The 20,872-nt window shown below is 51.4% G+C and overlaps 1 protein-coding gene across 3 annotated transcripts in view; it reads left to right on the top strand.

Annotated features, from left to right (window-relative positions):
- The first annotated feature begins 323 nt into the window (after positions 1-323).
- LOC119969447 (protein-glutamine gamma-glutamyltransferase 2-like) overlaps positions 324-20,872 on the top strand; it is a 36,458-nt gene continuing 15,909 nt past the window's right edge. The window contains exons 1-3 of one of the 3 annotated variants that reach the window (XR_005461365.1): positions 324-539; positions 5,418-5,612; positions 20,190-20,432. Coding sequence is in view for 2 of the 3 variants with exons in the window: in XM_038803085.1 (XP_038659013.1) it covers positions 530-539; positions 5,418-5,612; positions 20,190-20,432 (448 nt within the window). In the remaining variant the exon portion in view is untranslated. The remainder of the gene's footprint in view (positions 540-5,417; positions 5,613-20,189; positions 20,433-20,872) is intronic. The other 2 variants (XM_038803086.1, XM_038803085.1) reach the window with 2 other exon arrangements.

Raw genomic sequence — 20,872 nt, 5'->3', positions numbered from 1 at the left:
TGCACCAAAACCATTTTGTAAAATCTTGCTAATCTATTTGCAATTGCCCATTGTAGGCTGGCTGCTTTATCTGAGTACCATATTTGCAGATGTGTTTGATGTGGTTTTCTGGGGGTGTATTTCTTAAAATAAAAGTAGCTCACATATCAGGAAACGGTGTTTGTCCTTAAATGGGACACTGCCTTTGTTGAAAAAATGTATTGATAACCTGTTCCTTTCAGAGTAACAAAGCAGATACTTGTAATTTTCATTATTATGCAATGAGTGCAAAATATACATTGTCCACAATTTAAATGATTTCCTTTTACGATCGTCAACAAAAGTTTCTCAGTTATTTAAAAAGGCAGCACTCCTTTAATGGTAGAAATTAATGACCTGCTTCCTGCTGTAAAGGTTTGATCCTCTTTGGACCGTTACTATGCATCAGTTATTACGTTGTGAAAGCAAAAACCTTTTGCACTGAAGAGTCGGAGAAAAAGCGAGAGAAAGAGGGGAAGTGAGAGAAAGAAAACATTCACCTTCATACAAGATGGCAATCAGTGAGTAAACGTACAGGGATTGCTTGCTTTGATTCCCATTCTCTTGTTTCCTTTTGCTATTAAGAACTGAGTTTTCTCTTTTAATCTTTTTGATTTACTCAGGTTTCAAAACCAAAAGAAATTGTATTTGGAGAAGCTAGACCTGCAAGTTGGGTTTGTTTGTTTAGCCGCTGTTTGTTTTGTTGCACTAATAAGAAAGCAAAGAAAATGAAAAGAACAGTGCTGAACGTTGGGGGCAATATAAGGAAAGCTTTTGATCAAAACTGAAAAAATTTGATTCATTTTGCGGGGGGGAGGGGGATGGGTTTAAGGATCCGGAGGACAATCTCAAAAGTAGAGTCAGATCTTTCCGGAGTTAAATTAGGAGATACAGATCCACTCACAAAGGGTGGGAGAAGTTTAGATCCCTTTTCTCTAAATGGAAATTGATGCTAGATAAATTATTAATTTTAAAATTGAGATTGCTAGATATTTGTTCTTCAACCGTATTGAGGTATTCAAAGGGTGCTGTATGGAGTTTGGTCACAGATCAAGCATGGTTACCCTAAATAACAGAACAGGCTCGAGAGACCAAGGAAAAGTTTCTGAGTGTGCTTTGTGATGGGTTTTGCATGCGAGTTCCCCACCACTATCTAACGACACTTAGGCGTGATTCTGTATGAGCGCGACACGGCCAGTAGATCGCGCCCTTAAGTGGCCGAATCCTTTGTTCCTGCAATTTGTTTTTATTTTCGAGGAGTAATTTTTCTTATTATTCTAATTTGCGAAGGGATGGTATAAACATTACTTTTATAATCATTCATGTATCGAATGAAGGTAAAGATCCAGCTGTTTTATGTGGTGAGCTTGTTTTCCAACCCATCATAGTCACATTGAGAACTTGTTTTAAGTTGTCTGTATACTGCAGAAGTGATTCTACATTGAGGCTGAAAAGTGCTCGAGGTGCATTTATTTTTCTGTTAATGTGCCTTTAGTGGAACCTACGCAGTGCAAACATTTATGGAATTTGGATAGGCAGCTGGTACTTTGAATCCAACGGTGACAGACAATGAACACAAAGAGATGACAATTTGCAAAAGCGGAGCTACTCAAAAGCATCTTTGCGACATATGGCCTTGATATTAGGCAACATCTCTTTTACGATGGGTAGAGGAGGGTGAAGCGGTGTTAAATAATTATAAAAAGACCTCAATTGCCATGGAGAAGTGAGGACAATTCATTTGTATGTTCAAAACAGGTTAATCCAGTTCAATTTAACAGATGTCAGTTGGCTTTCCCAGAGCTCGGATATAAGGAAGTCAAGCGCTAAAGCTCAAGAACAGGCCAAGTGCTGACAATTGGGATTATGTACACAGGTCAGGTGTTTTTCATGCGTTGGAGCAGACTCAGACTCGAAGGCCTCTTCTGCATTGTATTACTGTGTGATTCTGTGAAAGTAAGGTCCTTTACAGCACACCCTGAGGGTCAAGAGCAGCGGGGATGTACCCATCTCCTCCTCCATGACAGGCAGTCTTCAGCCTTCTCTATCAGTCAAGGCCTCTCACTCCTATCTTTAACATTACCATGATCCGTTGTCCTCTAGCCCCATCACCACCGCCAACACACCAAGCTCCAATTCCTCAAGCTCTCACTTCCAATTTCTGGGCACTTTCCACAAGGGTCCCTGACTGTCAATTTGACTGTCTGAAAGCCATAATACCAAAAATAATGAATTCCTGCCAATAAATTTAGCAAGACCTTTTTGGTTTTGGTTGCTGATTTTTCCCCACTACCGTGCTCCCCTGTGAATCAGGGCCAGTTAAGATCCGAGAAATCTTCATAGAGACATAGAAGCATGTGGCTGAGAATGTTGCCCGTGATATGCATGCATGGTGGGTGGGACCAGAAGTGGTTACATTTCAGGGGCGAAATTCTCCGACCCCCAGCAGGGTCGGAGAATCGTCTGGGGCCGCCGAAAATCCTGCCCCCGCCGTGGCAGAGATTCTCCGCCACCCAGGAATTGGCGGGGGCGGGAATCTCGCCACTCCGATCGGCGAGGCCCCAGCGGCGATTATCCGGCCCGTGATGGGCCGAAGTCCCGCCGCTGGGAGGCCTCTCCCGCCACTGAGGTTTGAACCACCTCTGGTGGCGGCGGGTTCGGCGGCGCGACCGGGCCCCCGGGGTCCTGGGGGGGGGGGGGGTGCGGGGCGATCGGACCCCAGGGGGTGCCCCCACGGTGGCCAGGCCCGCGATTGGGGCCTCCCTATCAGGGGGCGGGCCAGTGCCCTGGGGGCACTCTTTCTCCTCTTCCTCCGCCACGGCCTCCTGCATGGCGGAAGCGGAAGAGAAACCCACAGCGCGCATGCGCCGGTGGTGACGCAGCGGCAGCTGGCCACTGACATCACCGCCGCCACATGCGCGAACTGGCGAAAGCCTTTCGGCCAGCCCCGCTGCCGGGCGGCGGGCCTGAAAGGCCACTGGCGCCGGTTTATGTGCCAGTAGGCGTGGTGCCAACCGCTCCGGCGCGGGTCTAGCCCACAAAGGTGTGGAGAATTCCGCACCTTTGGGGAGGCCCGACCCCGGAGTGGTTGGACCCCCCGTCCCGCTGGGTAGGGGAGAATCCCGCCCCTAGTTCTACCCGATATCAATGAAAGAACATTATATTACGCTGCCTGGCCACTTAAGTGCTGGCCAGCATGAAATATATCCAGATAGGGTCTATAAGGCTGATGGGGGCAGGAGACTGGTGGGTGCCAGGTCCAATGGTGGCTCGGTGTGACACCTTCAACTTGCAGAGAGACATTAACATAGGTGCTGTGTTGACAGACCAATAATGATCCTGATACATTGTTAAACTCCGATGGTATCCCTGTAATAAGAATTAGAAAGCAAATCTTGGTTTCTTCAACTCCAATTTTAATGTGCTCTACAATCACTTATCCTCTAACTCCGCAGTGCCACCTGTATCTACGTTACATATGTGTGCAGTCTGTCAAACAATAAGTGTGGTCTATTGAGCAATTAAAGCTCTAATTCCACCTTAAGCACTGGGGAACATGAACTCTTTCCTAACATACATGATTTCAAGGTATGGATTCACCGGTCGCTGACATCGAAATCGCGTTAGGCGACGGGCCGAAGAATCCAAATTTGCAACAGAATCGGGGGCGGAGTCGCTTCTCCGATGCTCTGCCCCCTCCAAAGCGAGTAAGCCGTGCCAGGTATCCACGATGTCAGGCCATTGTCTGAGGCCCGTCCCCCGATGCTCCGCCCCCGACCGGCCGAGTTCCCGACGCCATGGGTCACTCATGGTCTCACCCGCTGGGAATCAGCATGGCGGCTGCGGACTCAATCCAGCGCTGCCACAGTCGGGGGAGGGTCAATCAGCGGATAGGGGGGACATTATTCATGGCTGGAGGGACTGTGGTGGGCTGTCCGGGGCGTGCGAGCTGGCCAAAAGGCCGGGTCTGCGAGCAGTATCTGCCATGAAGCACGGCACGGCCACTGCAGGCTGTCTCCGTGCGCATGCGTGGCCATGGACCCAGCAATTCTCCAGGCCATATCGGCAGCTTAGTCGGGTGCTCTATGCTGCCTCCCTGCTCGCCCCCAAGTGTAAAATGGCACCGTTCCCACGGTGGCAAGGGATATATTCTCCAAATCGGAGAATTTAGCCCAAATCTCCCCACAGCAGCTGACGACTGTGAATTCTATTCATAAAAATATTTGGAATAAAAAGCTAGTATCATGGTGACCATGTAACTACCAGATTGTTATAGCGAAGGAAAACTTTTGGCCTATTTGTGATTCTCAGTCCACAGCAATGTGGTTGAGTTTCAACTCTCATCTGAAATGGCTTATCAAGCTCTCAGTTAAGGGCAGTTAGGGTGGGCAATAAATGCTGGCCTTGTCAGTGATGCCTACCTGCCATTGATGAATAATCTTTAAAAATGCCTCCTGTGCCATGAGAAATGACAATTTCAACATGTCCACTTTTTTCTTAAAATTATACATCATTCCGTCCCATCCCCAACCGAATGATATCCTCTGGTGTTTTGCATCTGCGTGGACTGTCAGCTGCTCCAGTATATCAGATGATGGTCACATCTCATTGCCTGCTCTTTATCATTGGTAGCTACTTATTCAGTCATTGTGCTTCTGCCTTCCATTATCCCATTTACTGCACCTTACCACCTCTCCCCTTTTCTTTCCTGTGCTTTTGCTCATCTGTCTGCCTCTCAATTGTCCCTCCCTTCCTGGGCTCTGTATTGACTGTAATTCTTCCCACATTGAAAAATCCTCCCAAGCTTATGACATTTTCCTGTACTTATACATACAAATTGTTAAACTGACGTATTGTTAATTTTTCAGTAATTTTGAAGGATAACTCGAGATGTACTAACTTAAAGCACTTGTTTCTTCTATGATTAAAATAAGATTAAAGCCCGTTGGGGTGATATTACACTAAGTTAAATTGGTGGATAAATACTTACTGGCTGGAATTCTCTGACTGTTCCGATTCTCTTTTCCCGCTGGCAGAACACCCCTGCCTACGGGTTTCCCAGGGGCATGCTGCGGCTTCAATGGGAAATCCCATTGACAAGTGGCGGGAAGAGAGAATGCCGCTGCCAGTGAAAGGTACGACTTTCTCCAAGAACGTCCAGAGTGATTTGCGCCCGTTTTCTAGCGGGTGTGGGGACATAGCCCCATTATTGGACAATCCAGCCTGTTCTGCCGAGAAACACATAGCTGGGGGAACGGAGAATCCCACCCACTATGTTTTAATGAAGTTCCTTTTGTCTGCTATTTTAACAAAGGTAGAAATTGCTTACAGTTTCAATAAGGTTCTCCTCATAAGCTGCAAGAGCTTAAAACTTAATTCATATTTTCGCTTCATTTAAGCTGCAGACTATGCCATGCAAGATATGCGTTCCGTTGACTTTCACTACGAGAAGAACAACACAGAGCACAGGACCGCTGGGATCAGCACCAAGCGACTGATAGTCAGACGGGGACAACCGTTCCATATCACAGTGCAATTCAACAGAAATAAATATGATCCAGATGTAGACAGATTTAAGCTGATTGCTCAGACAGGTAATCAATTAAGAATGAGTTAGAGAAACTTCAGAATGAGTATTCCATCAATGATAACTTAAAAGAAGATTTTTTTTTGTTATTCCCCTCCCCCCCCCCCCCCCCCCCCACTTTATTTAATAACTACTGATTTCAATGTGTTTGGTGTCAGTTTATTGCTGCCACACTCTTCGATTGGTTTGTGTGGGTTGTGGAGCCAGATGTATTGGTGGCTGGATTTTAGAGTTCATATCGATTCTCATAATTGGCTGCTTCTCATAATTGCAATATTCCCTAATGTCCCAGACAGCATTTACCAGGCAGGATGTTGAAATGTCAATTTGTAGACATTGCATATCAGTTTCAGATTGCTTTTAATGTTGTGGCCGACCACTTATGCCGTGTCATGAAGAGGAAGCGTTTACTTCTTGTCTACTTGTTTGATAAGTGCTGTGGTTTTGTCGACGGCTTTATTCTCCCCATGCGAGCTGGATATTTTAATTTTAAGACATTCTAAATAAAGGAAAAGAAGGTTGAAAAAAGACCTTTGGGCCCATTAAGACTGCCCCAATCGGACACAGCATACAACTTGCACACCTCCAATGCAATCATCAGCTGCACAACCCGGACACCACAATAGGGGAAACAAACCTGCTGATAGTTCAAGAAATGTCATGGGAAATCTCTCTGATTCATAATGCAAAGCTGGTAACGCGTTTCAATTGCAATCGGCTGGATCTCACCCTTTTTAAAACATTCCTTTATTTGGGGATTTAGACGTCACTGGCAAGGCCAGAATTTGTTTCTTTTCCCTAATTGCTCTTGAATAAAAACAGAAAATGCTGGAAAAAGGCAGCAGGTCTAGCAGTGTTGATGAAGAGAGGAACAGAGGGCGTGATTCAACAACACTGGTGTGCCCGACGCAGATCCGGGTGCAACGGAAACTTGACATTCACAGGGCGAGATCCAGATCTGAATATTTAAATGAGCCTAATAGCTCCTGACGCCAGAATTATCCAGTGCCCGCAATTCAATGTCCACAGCTGGGATACCTCATCAGGATGCTGTTTATCAGGATGCTGTTTAGTACTAGTTCGCGCAAAAGTGAACCAGTCATAATGACACCTGGGGGGGTGGGGGGGGGGGGGGTGGGGGGAGGTGGGGTCTCCCAGACCATTGGAGACCCCTGGGTAGTTGAAGACAGGGTGGGGCTGGCACCCTAGCACTCCAGCTGGCACTAGGACACTGTGGCAGTGACACCTGGGCACCCTGGCAGTGCCACCCTGGTCACCATTACTGAGGCCAGCTTTCAATTCCAGATTCAATTGACATTTCACCAACTGCCGTGATGAGATTTGAATCCAAAATCTTGCTTCGAGCGTTAATTGGGGCCTCTGGATTATTAGTCCAGCGACATTTCCACTATATTACCATCTCTCTACCCTGTACAACTGCAATTGTTCTCTGCACTCAGAGTCATATCCACTATTTTAAAAAATCACCAGCTAGTTGAATGGTAACCAGTTCTTTTAATTAAATCCAATGCATTAATTTCCACCCCCCCAAAAAAAAAACGAGACTGAATTAACAAGCTAAGGCATGTATGTCTGGATCTCTAATTTCCCACACCAAGAGATTTACCACCTCACGCACCCATAACTCCAATACAGTTTTTCAGGATGAGGTTTGTTAAGCATTTATGTTGAGCTCCTGGTGGAATTCTAGCCGGCAAATGGAGTGATTTCAGTGGCCCAGAGCAGAAGCTGGGCAATGCTGCAATGGGGCCATCGCTATCGCTCTTGGAGAAACACAAGCAGCAATAAAAGGACATGAGAGCCTCTAAGACACCAACAAATGAGGGTGGCTTGGGGTTGGAATTGCTGACTGCCAGCAAGAGACCCACGAAGGTTGCTGAGCTCAGGATGAATGCTTGATGAGGAACTGTGCTGGGGTCATGTGTAGTTGGGGTGGAAAACCTCGTGGGGCAGATTTTTTTACAGCCCCTCCCACCTGTGGGATTTTACAGTCCTGTAAAAGTCAACGGACCTTTGAACCGTTTGCCACATTTTGCGGCCCACCCCTGCTGCAACATGGCTACAAAGTTCTGCCCTTGGTGTGATGATTTAGAGTTCCAGTCCTACCTGCCTTAACTTACAAATTCAGTCTTTGATTTTTATTAGAAATTGGTGCATTCCGATTTGGAGCGAATTAGAAGAGCTCATTGCCATTCAACTTCCTAGGTGATTTGGTGCCAGCTCTGGCCACACCATGAAGGAGTTTCTCCTCCAGGAAGATGATCAGGCAGCTTTGACCTTTTAAAAACATTCCTTCGCTTCTCACATGTCAGCTCTCATCTCGCCGACTCTCCAGTGAATGCTGGAGGCCATACGCACTCCCCTTCAATATTGAACCCACTCCCTGTCCTGTTTGGAGCATTTGGAGAATGCCAAGAGGGGTCGGAACTGAGCTTGCGGTCATGGGCTGGATTCTCTGAAAATGGGGCTGTTAATGCCGTCGTGAAAACCGTGCAATTTCACGATGGCGCCATCAGGCCCCCAGGCGCAGCTCTTCAGCGGCCCACAAGGGTCTAACAAAGTGAAGCACCTGAGGGAGCAGCCGCCGATCGGCTGCCGATATCCGGGTTGCGTCATTGACGCGACGCCACGGCTGCTGAAAAGCATTCTCCCCTTACACACAGCCGTGGCAGGCAAGATGGCTGCCAGACCAGCAGCCCCGCAATTCACGGACGGCGAGTTGGATGCCCTCCTGGATGCCTTGGAGGAGAGAAGGCATGTGTTATACCCCGGACTGGACCGCAGGACAGCAGGCGCCATCGCCCACCGTACCTGGGCGGAGGTGGCCGAGTCCATCAGCACCGTTGGACCGGTGGCCAGGACTGCTGACCAATGCCGGAAGAAGCAGCAGGGTAGCATGGTGGTTAGCATAAATGCTTCACAGCTCCAGGGTCCCAGGTTCGATTCCCGGCTGGGTCACTGTCTGTGTGGAGTCTGCACGTCCTCCCCCTGTGTGCGTGGGTTTCCTCCGGGTGCTCCGGTTTCCTCCCACAGTCCAAAGATGTGCGGGTTAGGTGGATTGGCCATGCTAAATTTCCCTTAGTGTCCCAATAAAAGTAAGGTTGGGGGGGGGGGGTTGTTGGGTTACGGGTATAGGGTGGATATGTGGGTTTGAGTAGGGTGATCATGGCTCGGCACAACATTGAGGGCCGAAGGGCCTGTTCTGTGCTGTACTGTTCTATGTTCTAAGCTGCACGACCTCTTTAGGGCAGCCAGGGTGAGTACCCAGCACTGTGCCCCGGCACCAAACACCCTACCCCGCCCACACACAAGAGACCCACTCCCCTCTCCCCCCTACCGGGCGACGGTCCCACCCCCACCCTGACCCATATGGCTGCACCCACCACTGCCAGCCGCAAAGGCTGGGTGACATGTGCACTGATGCCATCAGAGAGCCAACTCATGGTTTGCATGCATCGGACCATCTCACACTGTTGCTGTTTCTGTTTGTCCCCCCCCCCCCCCCCCCCCCCCTCCACCACCAAGGAGAAGTCCACACACGGCCACCAGGAGTGGGAGAAGACCGGAGGGGGACTACCAGATCAATGTCCCCTCACCATGCCCGAGCAGTGGGCACTGGACATTGTTGGCGGACCGGAAGAGTGTAAGGATGCCTATGCGGTGGTCGAAGGCGTGCCACCAAGTGAGAACCCCCTGCCTGTATGTGGCCCCTCACAACACATGTGTGCACACCCCCACCCCCTCACCCCACAACCTCATCCCAACCCCTCACCCCATCCCCTCATGCCACCTCCTCACCCCAACCCCTCACCAAATCACACCTCAGCCCCGTCTATCTGTCAACCATACAAGCTGTCTTGTGTCTTGCAGGACCGACACCGGCGATGGTCCTGGGCCATCCGGCTCCCCCCCGCCCCCAACTAGTGCCAGGGCCGGAGCCCCCCCAGGGACCCAAGTAGCTGGGTAGGGCAGTGATGTACCATCAATTCGACTCAAGACACAATTAGGATCCGAACTGTGGCTTTAATCAGCTAGTTGTTAGCCCGGTGGTTGACTACAGAGAATGGCCAACCGCCGAGAACTCTGGGTACTTATACCCCGCCTCAGAGGTGGGGCCTACTTGCCTCTCGACCAATTGGAGAGCAGTCACATGACTAGTCCCAACCAATCGGATGAGAGGCACATAACCAGCCAGAGCCAATGGGAAGCCAGTGCTCTGCACCAATGGCATTGCTCGTATCCATACCACCACATTCACCCCTTGTGGAGAAAGAAGGCGGGGGGGGTGTAAGTGGGAGAGAAAGAGGGGGGGGTCCGAGGACTGGTGGTATGCACAGCGAAATTCGATAAAGATGGGCTGCCCACTGGCTCATGGCAAAACAATACTACTACTACTAACAACAGAGTAACACAAAATATCCAAAAAAAGGTCCCATGGCCGCATCAGATGGACACGATCAGCCTGTTGGGTGCCCATGGTGTTCTGGAGGACCGTCGCAGTGGAGCCGGTGATGTCGGGCTGATGGTCGTCCTCGCCTCCGGGAGCGTCGGTCGTAATGTGTCTCCGTACCCCGGGCCGGTGGTGGAGACGCTGTAATCGGGGAAGAGGGGGGATGTGCGCTGGGTCGTGGGGGTGCGGGGGACGCTGAAGGGGAATTGGGGTTGGGGGGGGTAGGTGCTGATGTAGGGGAAGAAGGCCGCACACCGGCGGGTGCCAGGTCCCGAAGCGAGACCGTATCCTGCCGACCATCGGGATATTCCACGTACGCATACTGCGGGTTGGCATGGAGTAACTGGACTCGCTCAACCAACGGGTCAGACCTGTGCACCCGCACATGCTTCCGGAGCAAAATGGGCCCGGGGCTGGTAAGCCAGGTCAGGAGAGGGGATCCTGAGGACGACTTCCTGGGGAAAACAAGAAGACGTTCATGAGGTGTTTGAGTAGGGGTAGTACAGAGGAGAGACCGGATTGAATGGAGGGCGTCGGGGATGACCTCTTGCCAACGGGGAACAGGGAGATCTCTGGACCGTAGGGCCAGCAGGATGGTCTTCCAAATGGTGCCATTCTCCCGCTCGACCTGACCGTTACCCCGGGGGTTATAACTGGTCGTCCTGCTAGAGGCTATGCCCCTGCTGAGCAGGAACTGACGCAGTTCGTCGCTCATAAAGGAGGACCCCCGATCGCTGTGGATGTACGCGGAGTAACCGAACAGGGAGAAGATGGATAGGAGGGCCTTTATGACGGTTGTCGTGGTCATGTCGGGACAGGGAATGACGAAAGGGAAGCGGGAGTATTCGTCGATAACACTCAAGAAATATGTGTTACGGTTGGTGGAGGAGAGGGGGCCCTTGAAGTCTATACTGAGACGTTCAAAGGGGCGGGATGCCTTGATCAGATGCGCTCGTTCGGGGCGGTAGAAGTGCGGTTTGCACTCGGTGTGACGTGGCAGTCCCTGGTGACGGTCCTGACTTCCTCGACGGAGTAGGGCAGGTTGCGGGTCTTAATAAAATGGTAAATACGGGTGACCCCTGGATGGCAGAGGTCCGTGTGGAGGGAGCGGAGGCGGTCAATCTGCGGGCTGGCGCAGGGACCGCGGGATAGGGCATCAGAAGGCTTGTTGAGCTTCCCAGGATAATACAAGATATCGTAGTTGTACGTGTACAACTCGATCCGCCACCGCAAGATCTTGTCGTTCTTGATCTTGCCTCTCTATGCATTATCGAACATGAAAGCTACTGACCGTTGGTCTGTGAGGAGGGTAAACCTCCTGCCGGCCAGATAGTGCCTCCAATGTCGCACAGCTTTGACTATGGCCTGTGCCTCATTTTCCACCGAGGAATGGCGGATTTCGGAAGCGTGGAGGGTTCGTGAAAAGAAGACCACGGGTCTGCCCGCTTGGTTCAGGGTGGCCGCCAGAGCTACGTCAGACGCGTCGCTCTCGCCCTGGAATGGGAGGGACTCGTCGATAGCATGCATCGTGGCCTTTGCGATATCCGCTTTGATGCGGCTAAAGGCCTGGTGGGCCTCCATCGACAGGGGAAAGGAGGTGGACTGGATGAGGGGGCGGGCTTTGTCTGCGTAGTTGGGGACCCACTGGGCATAATATGAGAAGAAGCCCAGGCAGCGTTTGAGGGATTTGAGGGAGTTGGGGAGAGGGAGTTCCATCAGGGGGCACATGCGTTCGGGATCGGGGCCTATCACTACGTAGCCAAGGATGGCTAGACGGTCGGTGCTAAACACGCACTTATCCTTATTGTATGTTAAATTAAGGAGTTTTGCGGTTCGGAGGAATTTTGAGGTTGGCTTCGTGGTCCTGCTGGTCGTGGCCGCAGATGGTGACGTTATCGAGATACGGGAAGGTGGCCCGTATACCGTGCTTGTCGACCATTCGGTCCATCTCCCGTTGGAAGACCGAGACTCCATTTGTGACACCGAATGGAACCCTGAGGAAGTGGTAGAGGCGCCCATCTGCCTCAAACGCGGTGTACTTTCGGTCATTCGCGTGGATGAGGAGCTGGTGGTAGGCGGACTTAAGGTCCACCGTGGAGAAGACTTTGTACTTCGCGATCCTGTTAACCAGGTCAGAAATACGGGGGAGAGGATACGCGTCCAGCTGGTCGAGTTTGATGGTCTGACTGTAATCGATGACCATCCGGTTTTTCTCCCCAGTCCGAACTACCAGCACTTGGGCTCGCCAGGGACTGTTGCTGGCCTCGATCACTCCGTCCTTAAGGAGCCTCTGGACCTCAGACCCGATGAAGGTCCGGTCCTGGGCATTGTATCGTCTGCTCCTCGTGGTGACATGTTTACAATCTGGGGTGAGATTAGCAAACAAGGAAGGGGGGTCCACTTTGAGGGACGCGAGGCTGCAAACAGTAAGAGGAGGAATAGGGCCGCCGAATTGAAAGGTCAAGCTCTGCAGGTTGCACTGGAAATCCAGGCCCAAGAGTGCCGGAGCGCATAGACGGGGGAGAATGAGGAGTTTGAAGTTTTTGAAAACCCTCCCCTGGACTGTGAGGTCCGCTATGCAGCACCCGGTGATTTGGACGGAGTGCGAACCTGAGGCCAATTCAATTTTATGTTTAACTGGATGGATGGGGAGCGCGCAGCGTCTTACCGTGTCGGGGTGGACGAAACTTTCCGTGCTCCCGGAGTCCAGCAGGCACCTCGTTTTGTGTCCGTTGAGACTGAACCGTTGTCGTAGTCTTGGCGAGTGTGCGTGGTCGCGACTGGTCGAGTTTGATGGAAGCCAGCCATGGTGAGAGCTCCAGATCATCCTCAGTGGCAGAGCGATCGCTTGCAGACCCTTCCATGTTGGCCAAAGATGGCGGCGCCCAGGACCCGCACGTGGAGTTGTGGCCCCAAGGTGGCGGTGCCCAGGTCCCGCACGTGGAGCCGGGGCCCCAAAATGGCGGTGCCCATGGCCCGCACATGGCGTCCGGGACCCAAGATGGTGGCGCCCGTGGGAGCCTCGTGGCGGCTGGGGGCAGTGTCAGCGGCGTCTACGGGCCGGTCGGGCGGCTGGGAGCGAGTGTCGGGAGGACCGTGGGGCCGTTGCGGGGGCCGGGAGGCGGGCCGGAGAGGTCGGTGCGTGGCGCGGGGCCCTGGGGGGGCCCGGTGGGGGGGGGGGCGATCCACGGCCGCTGCGCGGAACAGCAGCGACCGACTTGGTCTGGCAGACCACCGCGTAGTGGCCCTTCTTCCCGCAGCTCTTACACAAAGCGGAGCGGGCCGGGCAGCGCGGGCGGGAGTGCCTTGAGAGGCCACATAAATAGCAACGGGGCCCCGTTAGTTTGTCGGAGCGATCCGCAGCTCAGGCTTTGGGGGGTTTGGGGTCCACGGAGGACGGGATGGCGCGTGCCATGAAGTCCAGGGAGTTCTGTGCGGCCGGTGGCGTATGCGCGGGCGTTCAGGTCAGCAACCTCCAGGGAGGTTGCAAGAGTCCGTGCCACAGCTAGGCTGAGGGCGTTCTTCTCCAGCAATCGTTGGCGGATAGAAGGAGACTGCATGCCAGCAACGTAAGCGTCTCTGATTAGAAGTTCCATGTGCTCAGTTGCCGAAACCTGGAGACATGCACACCTTCTCCCTAGAGCTGCGAGGGCCTGGTAAAACTCGTCGAGGGACTCATCAGGGAACTGTTGTCTGGTCGTCAGGAGATGCCGTGTGTATACTTCGTTGACCGGCCGGAGAAAGTGTCCTTTGAGAATCTCCATGGCCGCATCAAAGTCACCTTCGTCCTCGATCATTGCGTAGACCTATGTGCCCACGCATGAGTGGAGGATGTGGAGTTTCTGCTCCTTGGTAGGCTTGCCGGCTGCAGTCGTCAGGTAGTTATTAAAAGACGCCTGCCAGTGTTTAAAGATTGCAGACGGATTTGCAGCATGCGGGCTGCTACGGAGGCAGTCAGGCTTGATGCATAGCTCCAATTCGAAAACTCTAGCTGATTAAATTGATGTACCATCAATTCGACTCAAGACACAATTAGGATCCGAACTGTGGCTTTAATCAGCTAGTTGTTAGCCCGGTGGTCGACTACAGATAATGGCCGACCGCCGAGAACTCTGGGTACTTATACCCCGCCTTGGAGGCGGGGCCTACTTGCCTCTCGACCAATTGGAGAGCAGTCACATGACTAGTCCCAACCAATCGGATGAGAGGCACATGACCAGCCACTGCCAATGGGAAGCCAGTGGTCTGCACCAATGGCAGTGCTCATATCCATACCACCACAGGCAGCTGTAATGACAGCCCTCCGCCCGAGATGAGCCAGAGGATGGAAACACAGGAAAACAACACACAGAGGACATACACACAGCACACCACGACACAGGAGACCCCGGGCTTTGGGTCTGATAATGACACAGACTTTCCGTCACTGCTATCTCCTACACCCTCCACTATCGCAGAGACTGTCACCTTGGCTGGGCTCTTTAGTGAGGAGGCTTCTGGGACACTTACTAGTGCACACCGGTACAGCCTGTCCGGTACAGCAGGTGGAGGTAGGAGCAGCACAGGGGCTGGATGGTCGGAGGGCAACCCAGCCCCAGCAACCAGCTGCCACCCAGATGGGTCCCGGGTTCCTGGAATATCCAGTCCCACCCACAGGGCAGGTGCAGTCAGCGACCCAGGGACCAGAGAAGGGGATGACGGCCGGCTTCCAGCACCTGCAGATGTAGGTGGAGAAGTCCAACCGCCTGCAGGAGCAGGGAGTGGTGCCGGTTATGCGTGCCACCCAGGCCGAAACCGCACAAGTGGTGTCCGCGGTGGAGGCAATGGGGACGAAGGTGTCGGACATGGGTAAGGTAATGCAAGGCCTGGGGCTACCTGTGCAGGCGAGGCCTGTGGCCCAGGACATGGCTGCCCACTCACAGGCAGCCATGTTCCAGAGCCAGCTGCAGATTTCAGCTGCACTCCTCAGTGTGTCCCAGCCTCAGCAGACAATGGCTGAGAACATTGGTGCCATTGTCCAGGTGCTGGTAGGCGCGCGCAGACCCAGACAGGGATGGCCAACTCCCTGAGCTCCATGGCCACTATCGTTCATACCCTGGTCGATACCAGAGCAGGCCTCCAGGACTGGCAGCAGCAGGTGTGGGAGGGGCCTCGGGGTTTGGCTCCACTCGCACCCCATCACATGGAGAAGCCTGGGGGCCATCGGGCACCCCGAGGGAGGAGAAGGTGCTGGGGCCCATGCCGGTGACTCTTGCAGGGAGGTGCCAGGACACCATGGCACCTGAGACTACCCCTCCTCCTGTCCCAGCTGCATCTGGTGGGTAGCGGCAGAACAGGGCGGCATCACGTTCGCCGGGACGCCTAAGGAGTAGCCAGGCCCATCCAGGTCGGGCCGTTCCAGGAAACGCGCGCCAATGGGGACCCTAATCACAGGGCAATGGTCACAGCAGTCCACCTCCACTTCTGCTGTACTGTCTGGGGAACCACCTTGGCATAGTGATAGGGCCCATAAGGCCAGAAAGATAGACACCAGTTAAGTTGACACAGGTGCAGGGCACAGTTTAGTTATAGGGGCTAGGGCACAGACTGGATGTACCTCTGCTCATTAAACACATCTTATCACCTGTGGTGGTATGATTTGCAAAGCTGTCTGCCATTGGTGCAGAACACTGGCTTACCATTGGCCCTGGTCGGTCATGTGCCTCTCGACCGATTGGTTGAGACCAGTCATGTGACGGCTCTCCGATTGGTCGAGCTGCTGAGTTAACCATGCCTCCATACCGAGGTATAAATAGTCAGAACGCCTGGCGGTCGTCCATTTATTGTAGTCGACCGCAGGGCTAAGTTCTAGCTTATTAAAGCCTAACTTTTGTACAGCAACTCGTCTCACGTGCAATTGATGGCTCATCATCACCGATGAAAGCTGCCTCTGTGCTCTGTCGGATGGGTGTGGGGATGGGGCGGTAAGTGAGGGCCACTGTGGATGAGGGGTTATAGAAGAGTGAGGCCCAGTGGGCGCGCCATGCAGCCCCACCAAAACCACCCCCTCCCCCGGACATCATCAACACCCCGTCCCCAGCAATATGACAGGGCCATGTGATGGAGTGGCCAGCTCGCATGCAGAGACCACCCAGGTGGCAGGTGCTACCGTGGGCATGAGACAGACATTGTCTGGCGATGTGGAGCTCGAAGCTCATCGCAGAGTGGGCTGTCATCATCCTCCATGGATCCCATGGATCAGACCCTCTGCCACTGCCAACCCAGTGCCCCGAGCGCGTTGTGCCGCAGGCAGATGTATAATGGAGGGGTGGTGCATGCGGGTGGTTTGGTGGTGGGGGAGGGAAGTGTGTTTGGTGGTGTGGGAGGTGAGTGTGTTCGGTGTGGGGGAGGTGAGTGTGTTCGGTAGTGTGGTAGGGGAGTTTGTTCGGTGGTGAGGGAGGGGAGTGTGTTCAGTGGTGTGGGAGGTGAGTGTGTTCAGTGTGGGGGAGGTGAATGTGTTCGGTGTGAGGGAGGTGAGTGTGTTCGGTGGTGAGGGAGGGGAGTGTGTTCGGTGTGGGGGAGGTGAGTGTGTTCGGTGGTGTGGGAGGTGAGTGTGTTCGGTGGTGAGGGAGGGGAGTGTGTTCGATGGTGAGGGAGGTGAGTGTGTTCGGTGGTGAGGGAGGGGAGTGTGTTCGGTGTGGGGGAGGTGAGTGTGTTCGGTGGTGTGGGAGGTGAGTGTGTTCGGTGGTGAGGGAGGTCAGTGTGTTCGATGGTGAGGGAGGTGAGTGTGTTCGGTGGTGAGGGAGGTCAGTGTGTTCGATGGTGTGGGAGGTGAGTGTGTTCGGTGGTGTGGGAGGTGAGTGTGTTCAGTGGTGTGGGAGGTGAGTGTGTTCAGTGTGGGGGAGGTGAGTGTGTTCGGTGGTGAGGGAGGGGAGTGTGTTCGGTGGTGAGGGAGGGGAGTGTGTTCGGTGGTGAGGGAGGGGAGTGTGTTCGGTGGTGAGGGAGGGGAGTGTGTTCGGTGGTGAGGGAGGGGAGTGTGTTCAGTGGTGAGGGAGGGGAGTGTGTTCGGTGGTGTGGGAGGTGAGGGTGGTCGGTGGTGAGGGGGTGCGGTGTTGTGGTGTCCTTGCTGCTGCCCAGCCCCCCCCAAGTTGGTGAAACCTGCATCGATCAAAGTCCACCATGCTCGCTGGCCCTGCCGGTGGCTTAGTGCAGCCTCCCGTGCATGTCCAGCCCCCATGTACCGTCCATTGTCCCCCTCCCCCCCCATCCTCCTCGTCTGGAGAGACCTGCCCTTGCTCCTCACCCTCCTCCAGCACATCGCTCCTCTGCTGGGCTAAATTGTGGAGGACGCTGCAGACCACAACGATGAGGCTGACCCTCCTTCACTCATACTGGAGGGCATCTCCAGAGCAGTCCAGGCACCTGAAGCGCATCTTGAGCACCCCGAGGCACCTGTCCACCACACTTCTGGTCACACAATGGGCATCATTGTAGCAGTGCTCTGCGCCGCTCTGTGGCCTCCCTATAGGTGCCATCAGCCACGACCGCAACGGGTAGCATCTGTTGCCAAGCAACCAACTTCTGACAATGAAGAATGGTTTTATTGTCGACTATTAATTTCAGATTTTTGTTTGATTTCAAATTTCACCATCTGCCTAGTGGGATTTGTACCCAGGTCCCTAGAGGATTCCCTGAGCCTCTGGCTTTTTAGTCTAATGACAACACCACTACGCAGCCACCTCCCAATAACAGAACAAATAGGGCGCGATCTTCTGGCGATCTTCTCGCGCTCAAGCATAACGAAGCCGGTGAATAGCGGGAGAAGCCAAAATCGAGATCCGCGCCGGGTGCAAAACAGTTTGCGATACAACCGGCCTGCTCCCATAGGCAAAATCGGGATCTCGCCGTAGCATGGCGGGAAACCAATTATCACCACTTAATCCCCATTTCAGTACAATCAATGAGAGTGACCTCATATCCAACAGCCTCCCGTCATTCAGCTGCTTCTCCAGCAAGTGGTCGCACTGACGTGAAACTCCACTGTTTTGACGCTGGTGTGGGGACATAGTCCCAATAATGGAGAATCCAGCCCCTTATTTTTGGACAATTACAGAAGGATAAACTTACTGGTTGTCCACAAGAGAATAAACTTTATTTACACCTGCTGGGAATGGTTATAGGTTTAGTATTATTGTTTATTGGGTGTGCAAGAATATTTGGATTAGAAATAATAAGGTTTCAAAGGGAGCCGGATGATTCCTTAATCCCTTCACCTTAACTCATCAACATTAAACTATGCTGAATATGAATTGAAAACCACAGTACTAAATGTTTTAATTTAGATACCATTTTACATCAACTAATCTTGATTATATTCATGTTTACATTGTTAACACTTGTTGGAACACATGTAAGTGACCACAGCCAAAATCATCAAAGAGAAAATTAGAATATAAAATCAATTCTCAGATTCAGCAATTAGCAGTATCTTAGTGTAGTATCTTGACTGACTGGCAACTACCAAGTAGATCAATGAATAAATGGTTTATTAAGATAAGGAATTATTTACAGAGAGTGAGATAAAGACTACCGTACTCCATGACTCCAAATCTCTAACCAACTAACTGAGCCTCAGGATTTTCGTGCTCCTCCCGATTGTCACATGACCCTCCGAACACTTGCCCTTAAACAGGCACATTACCACGCTTAGCATACACGGTAGGAGAACTGAAATAGATTTTATTCATTTATGGAATTAATGCCTTAAGTTACAAATACAGTTCAGGTGTATTAGCTGGGCTAATGTATTGAGGGTGGATACCGGTGGATATTATGGTCAGTGTCCAAATGTGATCAAACTGTTGCACTTAACAACTCAGCGAATGGTCTCAAATCCACCTCCTACCTGTTCCCCATGTCCCTTTAACCTGTTTTCTTTATCAGAACTATCTCTATCTCCTTCTTGAAACCATTTAATGGCTCAGATTCCATCACACTATGGGGACCGAGTTCCACAAATTCACCACCCTCTGTGAGGAGTAGTTCCTCCTCATCTATGTTCTAAAAATACCGCCTCTCAACCTACATCTGTGACCTCACATTCTAGATTGTCCCGTATGAACATTTTTCAAGGGGCTAAGGGATGATCAATAAATGATAGCTTTAGCAGCAGTGTCTGCACTCCAACATCATATATTAAAAGAAAACGGGATGCAGTAAGGGGTTTGATGAAGTACAAATGAAGTATCACTTTCTGAATTTCCTATTTCAGTGTCCTTTATATAAGAGCCTATATTCGAAGCGCCTTTCAGATTAGTTTTTATATTGTGCACTAGCTTTTACAGATTTGTGTATGCAGACAACTAAATTCCTTTGCTCCTGCGCAAATCCCCGTCTTGCGCCATTAAGAAATTATTCAGATTCGTCCTTAGATTCCTTAGATGACCTCACTTTAATAAAGGCTAAGGGAATCCGACGAGTGAACAAAAAAAGACATTTATTTATAAGAGCAACTATTTACATGGGGTTCGGTTATACCTTGCCGGGTCCTCTCTCTGTGTTGGTCAGTTCCTGACTGCTGTCCTTTTAGACAACATGGTTATCAGCCTGTAGTTAGTGGGGGCTCTCCGTTTGCCATGGTTTTGTCTAGTCATTTAACCTGTCTCTGTGCTTTTGTAACTTTCTGCTCCAACCCACAAATTTAGGTACACAGCTTTCTGTTCATATAGATATATGGTATAAAGGTGAGGCCCCAGAGCCGCTAAACGGCAAGCAGCACTTGAGGTAGTGAAGAGCACAGCAGGGTTCAGCTATGCGCGACGGACCTAACCAGTTGGGAAAGCATGCCTTCAAGATTCTGGCACTGCTGACAACGACCATTCATGTGGAGACCAGAGCTCTGCTGCTGCTGTTTCACTCACTCCAAGGGAACAGAGTAAAACTTGCTCATTACTTCCATGTCCTGATAGGTTGACTGCTGTTCATCTGTGTAAGCAAGATACTCTGGTAATGAATTGTCTGCCCTAAACGTGTGTGGACCTGTTAATTCTATGAAAGGCCACGATTTTTGATTGTTCATTAAAAATATGTTTCACCTACTATTGAATTACTTGATTTTTGTTCATTTCGTTTTAGGGCCAAATCCTTCAGAGACATTGGGAACTAAAATTCTGTTTTCGCCGTCGGACTCAATTAATAAAAGGAGATGGAGCGCAGTTGCTGTTACATCCTCGAATACCAAATTGTCCTTAAATGTACATTCAGCGCCAAATGCTAAGATTGGTCGTTACACCTTAGCTCTCCAGAAAATAATTGTGGACCAGACTGTGATCTATCCACTTGGGGAGTTTGTTGTACTTTTCAACCCATGGTGCTCAGGTACTGTTGCTTTTAATATTCTATGAAAAGCAAGTTTGGGTGGGATTCTCCGTCGGCGGGATCCTCTGCTTCACTAGCAGCCCATTCACGCCTGCGGATTTCCTGACTATGTGGGTGTGGCCACAATGCGAAATCTCATTGGCCAGCTGCCGAGATGGAGGATGCCGGAGGGGGCGTGCCACGCCAGAAAATGGGTCTGGCGGGGTGGAGAATCCACCCAAGTTATATTGTGTTATACATATTCTTGGAGGAGTTCACTTATTGATGGATGAGATCACAGGCATCTTTTTCTCAGATTAAAAACTTACATATGAAAGACTAGACAAATTTGATATCAAGATTATTGTAATTTTATGATCATAATGCCATTTTTCTTCATGGAACAATTGCACATTGTAACTAGCCGATAGACAGTAAACATATACGACAGAGAATAGGGG

This window comes from Scyliorhinus canicula, chromosome 7 (genome assembly GCF_902713615.1).
Source record: "Scyliorhinus canicula chromosome 7, sScyCan1.1, whole genome shotgun sequence".
NCBI lineage: Eukaryota > Metazoa > Chordata > Chondrichthyes > Carcharhiniformes > Scyliorhinidae > Scyliorhinus > Scyliorhinus canicula.
Note: the sequence above shows the minus strand (reverse complement) of the source record. Positions and strands in the feature narration are given on the sequence as shown.